The 9512-nt window shown below is 43.7% G+C and overlaps 1 protein-coding gene across 1 annotated transcript; it reads right to left on the reverse strand.

The window, feature by feature from the left end:
* Positions 1–8120: 8120 nt before the first annotated feature.
* LOC124274110 (EKC/KEOPS complex subunit TP53RK-like) lies at positions 8121–8632 on the reverse strand. The gene is given in 3 exon segments (XM_046709429.1): positions 8121–8300; positions 8302–8328; positions 8330–8632. Coding segments are annotated over 3 exon segments (510 nt in total).
* Between the last annotated feature and the right edge of the window lie 880 nt (positions 8633–9512).

Consider the following 9512-nt stretch of genomic DNA (forward strand, 5'->3'; position numbering starts at 1 on the left):
ACATCAGGGTCTTTGCATCATATGACCTGGCTAACCACTGCTTTACAGGACCATGCGGTGTCTGTATGACATCAGGGTCTTTGCATCATATGACCTGGCTAACCACTGCTTTACAGGACCATGCAGTGTCTGTATGACATCAGGGTCTTTGCATCATATGACCTGGCTAACCACTACTTTACAGGACCATGCAGTGTCTGTATGACATCAGGGTCTTTGCATCATATGACCTGGCTAACCACTGCTTTACAGGACCATGCAGTGTCTGTATGACATCAGGGTCGTTGCATCATATGACCTGGCTAACCACTGCTTTACAGGACCATGCAGTGTCTGTATGACATCAGGGTCGTTGCATCATATGACCTGGCTAACCACTGCTTTACAGGACCATGCAGTGTCTGTATGACATCAGGGGTCGTTGCATCATATGACCTGGCTAACCACTGCTTTACAGGACCATGCAGTGTCTGTATGACATCAGGGTCTTTGCATCATATGACCTGGCTAACCACTGCTTTACAGGACCATGCAGTGTCTGTATGACATCAGGGTCTTTGCATCATATGACCTGGCTAACCACTGCTTTACAGGACCATGCAGTGTCTGTATGACATCAGGGTCTTTGCATCATATGACCTGGCTAACCACTGCTTTACAGGACCATGCAGTGTCTGTATGACATCAGGGTCTTTGCATCATATGACCTGGCTAACCACTGCTTTACAGGACCATGCAGTGTCTGTATGACATCAGGGTCTTTGCATCATATGACCTGGCTAACCACTGCTTTACAGGACCATGCAGTGTCTGTATGACATCAGGGTCGTTGCATCATATGACCTGGCTAACCACTACTTTACAGGACCATACAGTGTCTGTATGACATCAGGGTCTTTGCATCATATGACCTGGCTAACCACTACTTTACAGGACCATGCAGTGTCTGTATGACATCAGGGTCTTTGCATCATATGACCTGGCTAACCACTGCTTTACTGGGACCATGCAGTGTCTGTATGACATCAGGGTCTTTGCATCATATGACCTGGCTAACCACTACTTTACAGGACCATGCAGTGTCTGTATGACATCAGGGTCTTTGCATCATATGACCTGGCTAACCACTGCTTTACAGGACCATGCAGTGTCTGTATGACATCAGGGTCGTTGCATCATATGACCTGGCTAACCACTGCTTTACAGGACCATGCAGTGTCTGTATGACATCAGGGTCTTTGCATCATATGACCTGGCTAACCACTGCTTTACAGGACCATGCAGTGTCTGTATGACATCAGGGTCTTTGCATCATATGACCTGGCTAACCACTGCTTTACAGGACCATGCAGTGTCTGTATGACATCAGGGTCTTTGCATCATATGACCTGGCTAACCACTGCTTTACAGGACCATGCAGTGTCTGTATGACATCAGGGTCTTTGCATCATATGACCTGGCTAACCACTGCTTTACAGGACCATGCAGTGTCTGTATGACATCAGGGTCGTTGCATCATATGACCTGGCTAACCACTACTTTACAGGACCATGCAGTGTCTGTATGACATCAGGGTCTTTGCATCATATGACCTGGCTAACCACTACTTTACAGGACCATGCAGTGTCTGTATGACATCAGGGTCTTTGCATCATATGACCTGGCTAACCACTACTTTACAGGACCATGCAGTGTCTGTATGACATCAGGGTCGTTGCATCATATGACCTGGCTAACCACTACTTTACAGGACCATGCAGTGTCTGTATGACATCAGGGTCGTTGCATCATATGACCTGGCTAACCACTACTTTACAGGACCATGCAGTGTCTGTATGACATCAGGGTCTTTGCATCATATGACCTGGCTAACCACTACTTTACAGGACCATGCAGTGTCTGTATGACATCAGGTCTTTGCATCATATGACCTGGCTAACCACTACTTTACAGGACCATGCAGTGTCTGTATGACATCAGGGTCTTTGCATCATATGACCTGGCTAACCACTGCTTTACAGGACCATGCAGTGTCTGTATGACATCAGGGTCTTTGCATCATATGACCTGGCTAACCACTACTTTACAGGACCATGCAGTGTCTGTATGACATCAGGGTCTTTGCATCATATGACCTGGCTAACCACTACTTTACAGGACCATGCAGTGTCTGTATGACATCAGGGACGTTGCATCATATGACCTGGCTAACCACTACTTTACAGGACCATGCAGTGTCTGTATGACATCAGGGTCGTTGCATCATATGACCTGGCTAACCACTACTTTACAGGACCATGCAGTGTCTGTATGACATCAGGGTCGTTGCATCATATGACCTGGCTAACCACTGCTTTACAGGACCATGCAGTGTCTGTATGACATCAGGGTCGTTGCATCATATGACCTGGCTAACCACTACTTTACAGGACCATGCAGTGTCTGTATGACATCAGGGTCTTTGCATCATATGACCTGGCTAACCACTGCTTTACAGGACCATGCAGTGTCTGTATGACATCAGGGTCGTTGCATCATATGACCTGGCTAACCACTACTTTACAGGACCATGCAGTGTCTGTGTGACATCAGGGTCTTTGCATCATATGACCTGGCTAACCACTGCTTTACAGGACCATGTAGTGTCTGTATGACATCAGGCATCACATGACCTGGCTAACCACTGCTTTACAGGACCATGTAGTGTATGTATGACATCGGGGTGTTCGCATCATATGACCTGGCCAACCACTGCTTTACAGGACCATGCAATGTCTGTATGACATCAGGGTCTTTGCATCATATGACCTGGCTAACCCTTGCTTTACAGAACCATGCAGTGTCTGTATGACATCGGGGTCTTCGCATCAGGTCTCTCTGTGTGGTATTTAATTTTGTGTACAATCTTAGTGAATAAGTGCATGTACATTACTAGAAAGGAAATCTATGAATTTTGGCTATATTGCACGCATAACATATCCACCAATGTAACATGTACTTAGGAGGTAATTGAAAACAATTGAAGTTAACTTCACGTGGAAACTGGTATATTTAGTACCAAGGTATGGCAACAGGACATGCTGGTGACATGCTGTCGAAAACACAGTCCAGTAAATCCGCCGCGATCACAGATAATACGGATGAAACTTCCTGTTGCTGTCACACGCATACAGGCGAGTCCTTCTGGTGTGTTCACAGATATACCGTCAAACCAGCGCTCTTCTTCAGATATACAGCCGTATCCAACTGGTGTGTTCACAGATATACCGTCAAACCAGCGCTCTTCTTCAGATATACAGCCGTATCCAACTGGTGTGTTCACAGATATACCATCAAAACATGTTCAAAACTTTCGAGGTACATTCGAAGTGGAACAAACATTGTCACTAAATGGTCCTTCACACTTATTTCGAATTGACAGGAATCAAGGAGAATCAGCCAGAAGATAATAATTTCCAAAATTCGAACCGCATTCTGGAGAGAATGTCTAAATAAACAAACAAAATTCAAGATTTGTAAGAATGCTGTTGGAATACTTAGAACGCACTTCGAACCCGCCTCGAAGTATTCTTACTCATTCCAAATGTACTAGATCACGAATGCAGTTCGAATGAATCGGAATACAGTAGGAATAACTAGAACGCCGTTTGAATACACTAAGAATACTTAAAATGAATTTCGACTGCAGTACGAGTCCGGTTCGATTGCTGCGTGAATAGCACTCGAATTTCAGTTGGAACGTACCTCGAATGCTGCACGGATTTACATAGAATGCATTCAGAACCTTCTTGGAATGGCCCCCGAATATGGGTCGAATGTTAAAGAATTTTAACACAGAATGCAGCTCGAATATTTCAAATGTCCTTCAAATGCACTTAGAATGTAACACGAATGTCCGGTATGCATCAAGAAAGCTGCCGGAATTTTCCACGATGAGGTATAAAAACCGGTTGAATCTGGACTATTCATCAGTCACTGCCCAACTCCCATAGAGTATGGACCACCTGGACCATGTTGTGGTGGTCCCGATTGCTGTCCTCCAGCAAGCCCACATTGAAAGAGATGTGAAAAAAACAGGAGAAGACCCAGGAGATTCCAGACCAGACCATGGCTGACAGAGGAAAGGAGGAGTCTGTTTGACATTACACAAGACTGATGGAAGAGCTCAGTCATTCTTCAACTACCTTTAGAATGGAGCCTGCCATGTTTGATGAGTTAGTGCAGAAAGTGGGACCAAGAATACAGAAACAGGATACTTATATGAGAAAGGTGCTACCACCAGGCTTGAAGCTAGCCATCAAATTGGGGTTCCTGGCTTCAGGTGATACCACAGCATCATGTACAGCTTCCACGTGGCAAGGAACACAATCAACCTGATCATCTCAGATGTATGTAAGGTCATTTGGGGGAATACAAGGATGATGTTATCATCTGCCCTACCACTCCAGAAGAATGTACACCCATTGAAGAGGTATTGAGAAACAGGTGGAACATACCTCATGCCGTAGGAGCTTTAGATGACAAACATGTGACCATTAGGAATCCTGCCAAGGGCAGCTCATTGTACCACAACTACAAGGGCTTCTTTTCTGGGGTCCAAATGGCCCTTGTGGGCGGACGTTGGTGCTTACGGAAGTATGTCTGATGCTCAGATCTCCAACAAGTGCGAGCTCAAGGATTGTCTTGAAGACGAGAGCACAGGATTTCCTGATCCGTTCGCCTTACCACAAGATGACTAGCGTATGCCATGCTTTATTCTGGGAGATTATGCCTTTGGATTAAGAGCCTTCCTGATGAAACCGTATGGTCATATGACTCTCCAGAGAGACGAGAGAATCAACAACTACAGGATCAGTCGGGGCCGACGGGTAGTGGAAAATGCATTTGGAATCATGGCCCCACAGTTGGCAAATCCTCCGCGCCACCACGCTGTCAAGGCCTTCCGTTGTGAAGGACATCATTGAATGCTGTGTCTGCCTGCACAACTTGATGAGGACTCGTTATCCTAATCTCCACAATGGGATGGTGGATGAACAGCACAACGGGGTGCCAGGAGGCTGGAGACAACTTACGCAGCTTGAAGGTGTGAATGATGTCTGAAGTTTCAGTGACGTTTTTAAGGGATTCGGCGGTGTTCTGATGACTCCAGGGATCATTTGAAGAGCATTCGAGACGTTCTGACTGTATTCGAGGTGCATTCGATGTACATTCGAGCTGTATTCCAATCGAAATATTCCGATACGTTTGGGGAGTATTCCACCTAAATTCCACCAGCAATCGAAGTACATTCGAGGCGCATTCGGGACATTCTTGCAGGATTTGAAGTGGCTTGCTTTTTCGATTCTCCCTCGAATACGTTCAGAATACTTAGAATGCAGTTAGAATGCAGTTAGAATGCAGTTAGGACGCACTTCAAATGCTGTTCGATATTTTTCCACTTCGAATGTACCTAAAATGAAGGGGGTATTAGGTGACATAATCCCCGCCGCAAATTTTGAACATGTTCAAAACATTCGGGCATGTTACAAGAATTGACACGAATAGTTGGAGTGCATTCGGAATGGAGTAAGAAGTTTTAGAATGCAGTTCGAATTTCAAGGAATCTCCAGGAATTTTCATTCCGACGGCATTCAGGCTCATTCCGCCTCAAGTGTGAAGGGGGTATTAGGTGACATAATCCCCGCCGCAAATTATCAAATCAAACTTAAAAAGTAATGAAAGTGAAGGTCGTAATTTAAGATGAAGTTAAATGAGAACCTCGCACAAATATTTTCAAGACTCACTTTGACCTTGACATGAAAGTCTTAGTGTATGAAATATGCAAAAATAGTAATAACTAAATTGCTTATTGAAAAACATTCAAGGGAAGTCTTGAAAGTCTATGAAGAAAAGCCAGTGAACTGTTCTTGAGATATCTCGCTGACAACCTTTACATGCAGTTTATCATGCTGAAATCTTCAAAGTGTCGCCGTGACCTTGGAAATTAAGTGAAGTGAAGTGCAGGTCACCAAAATCAACTGGGCCCTGCGCCTTTATTAGATAAAGCTTAGTGTTGAATATGAAGGAACTCCAGTGAACGGTTCTTGAGATATCTCGCTGACAAGGATAAAATGTTAATGTCCCCTTGTGACCTTGAAATGAAGGTCAAGGTCACCAAACCTAAATGGGACCTTTCTTTTACTGTGATGAACCTTCGCGCTAAACGTGCGGCGGGGGATAAAAATATCGAACGGAATTTGAAGTGCATTCTAACTGCATTCTAAGGTATGATTACTGCATTCTATGTATATTCTGAACGTATTCGAGGGAGAATGGAAAAGGCAAGCTACTTCAAAATCTGTCAGAATGTAACGAATGCGCACCGAATGTATCTCGATTGCTGCTGGAATTCAGGTGGAATATTCTTCAAATGTATCGAAATATTTCGATTCTGGTTGGAATACAGCTCGAATGTACCTCGAATACAGTCAGAACGTCCCGAATGCTCTTCAAATGAGCCCTGACGTCATGAGAACACCGCCGAATCGCATAAAAATGTTGCCGTCTGTCACTAAACGTCCGATAGCATTTGGGAGTTGTCGGTAAAATATTGTTTATTCTGACATTCTCTCCCGAATGCGGTTCAAATTTTGGAAATATTTTTCTTCTTGCTGATTCCTTCTCCTTGGTTCCTGTCAATTCGAAATAAGTATGAAGGAGCCTTAAGAAAATATGGGGCCTCCTTACCTGGCAACTGCCCAAAGATGGCAATGCTGTTATCACAGGGGCTTGTAACACAAACAAATGGCATCAAGGTGTATTCCCTCACTGACGGGGTCTTCACACTATATAAAAGGTGACAGTATACACCTTGGAGCCAGTTATTTGTGTTACAAGGCCCTGTGACTGTAATGACGTCGTTTAGTCGTTAGTCCGCCTAAAATCGGCGGGGTAATAGAGTCGGACGACTTATTAGACGTCCGTTGTTAATGCCAGAGCACCAAGTCATGGGGAAATGTCCACTGGTCGGACCAAAGTCGATTTCTTTAGTTCATAGTTGATGAAACACTGCACATAGACAACGGAATATCTTGGAGAAAGTACTGTTTAGTGGGGTATACTTGATCTTATGGGGAGATCACTGACAACCTAGACAGGGCTGTTGTACCAAATTTCAATGACCATCCTCTGAACACAAGGCCAGTCTTCATGCCAGGCCACGTCGTGCACATGCCATTGGTGATTTCTTATGTCAAGAGGAGGTAGCAAATGCACGTGAGTGAGTTTAGTTTAAAGCCGCACTTGGCAATATTCCAGCTATATGGCGGCAGTCTGTAAATAATTGAGTCTGGACCAGACAATTCAGTGATCAACAGCATGAGCATCGATCTGCGCAATTGGGAACCGATGACGTGTGAACAGAGTCAGCGAGCCTGACCACCCAATCCCGTTAGTCGCCTCTTACGACAAGCATAGTCGCCTTTTGTGGCAAGCATAGGTTGCTGAAAACCTATTCTACCCCAGATCTTCTAAAAGATAGGGGTGTTTCAGCAAAGAAGTTAATGTTTTGCATTCTATTAATAACTACATGTATCCATGTGCAAGATTTTAAACTCTTGTTCCAAAGTCATTTTCATTTTTATAAAAGAATTGACTCATGTTGTTGAATCTTCTTGGTTGCATGCTATACTTTAACCTCACTTACTCCAAATGTGTCTCTTATTCATTCCTGACATTTTCCTATTCTCTGTATCATTTATAGACATGAAAAGACGGATGGATAGACGAATAGCGTGCATGCATGTGTATGTGTAGGTGCAGCTGCTTGTACTAGCCCAGACTGAAGCTGGTTTTATAGTGCTAGCCCACTGAGATACCAAGCTGCAGTGAAGCATGGATACCCCACTCAGACACATTATATTGACTCGAGCCGACCAGTCCTTGTTGTACCCATTAATGCCGGCCAGGCAGGGACCAACAAGTACCATATTTTAGCGCGCTTTTGGTATGGCGCGGTCGGGGATCGAACCGGGGACCTTCGGCTCTCGGTGGGCGCTCTAACCACTACACCACGGAGGCAAGTTCAGTTGACACAAAACACAAACAAAAATTTGTTATGTAAATTTATACAGACAAGTTCTTCAGAAAAATGCAAGAACTGTGCTGACAAAACATAACTTTAGATTCATCCAACCATGAATGCGGCTTCGGCCTCTCATTCGAACTTCTTCCAACTTTTTCATGACTTCAACAGCCTCCTTTGTATTTGTCTGTGAATAGTATTTTAAGACAGTGTCAAACAAGTCTTCAGTGCCTGGATGTATTAACCAGTAAGGCTCTCTCTAGCACGATACAGATCAACACCTTTATCTTCAGAAACATTTTCAAAATGACTGAGACCAAAGTCAATAAGTATGACATGTCTATCTTCAAGCATGCCCTTCAACAGCATGTTTGATGTTGTCAGGTCTCCATGGACAATGTTATTGCTGTGCATTTTCCCAAGTAGTTTGCCTATCTCAGCAGCTAATGGTTGCAGTCTCTCCACAGCATCATCAGGGTACTGTTGCTGGGTGTCTGCAATGTGTTTCCGGACGGTCATGGAATCCTCTATCAGCTCCATGTAGATGCTGTTAGCCTCCTGGTCCACCATGTACCACGATGTCGATTGTGGGGATGCCTGGACACAAACAAGTAATCAGAGTAACCTGACAGTGAAAACACAGAAGAATGACAAAAGTTTGGACAGATATATTTTCAAATGACAAGTGAACTTGACTGAATGGGATTAAATACCAGTCCGAAATATTTTAGTCATGTAAATAGAATGTATGATAAAAATCTAACGCAAACATATGCTGCAGCAGGACACTATATCAACATCCATGTTATGTTCTAGCTTATCAGAGCTGATATGATGATGGTTTTACATTTGTATTCTGTAGCTGACGCTATGACGGAGCTTGTTTAGGATGGTGAAATAGCCACTGAAACGTTTGAAGGGGAGAATCGCATAGCTGAATGTCCTATACTAAATTTCTACGATTATTAGTCACTAGCAACGATTTACAGCTATCGATATATAGAGCTAAAATGTGACATTTAACGTAACAATTCAATGTGGAAACCACTAAGACGGAACCCACCATGTGTTCTACATCGCAACATTGCCCGAACTTCGCCTTTAATTCTCTGAGAAGTCAGAGATTTATCTAGAGTTGGGTGTCGGTAAGACTTCGAAAATCGCTCCTTAACCATACATGGTTGTCCATAAAACGAGCTGCTATAGAGCCTAGCTTCAGCTCCTTGTTGGACAAGTTGTCTTTCCATTTTGATAAATACCTAAGCTATTAAACATTGAATGATTGGAAGCTCTCATCAACATTCACATGAAACTTCCTGTAAGAAATCTAAACAAGGGAGAGGTCATTTATGCAGAACATATTTTTCTACAAAATATGTCTGTTGCGGATAGATCTATTTGCAACTGATTTGTTGGGTTAACGTTAACATTAAAAATATTTCCTATCGTT

This window comes from Haliotis rubra, unplaced genomic scaffold, assembly GCF_003918875.1.
Source record: "Haliotis rubra isolate DU_JTF1 unplaced genomic scaffold, ASM391887v1 Scf1879, whole genome shotgun sequence".
Lineage (NCBI taxonomy): Eukaryota > Metazoa > Mollusca > Gastropoda > Lepetellida > Haliotidae > Haliotis > Haliotis rubra.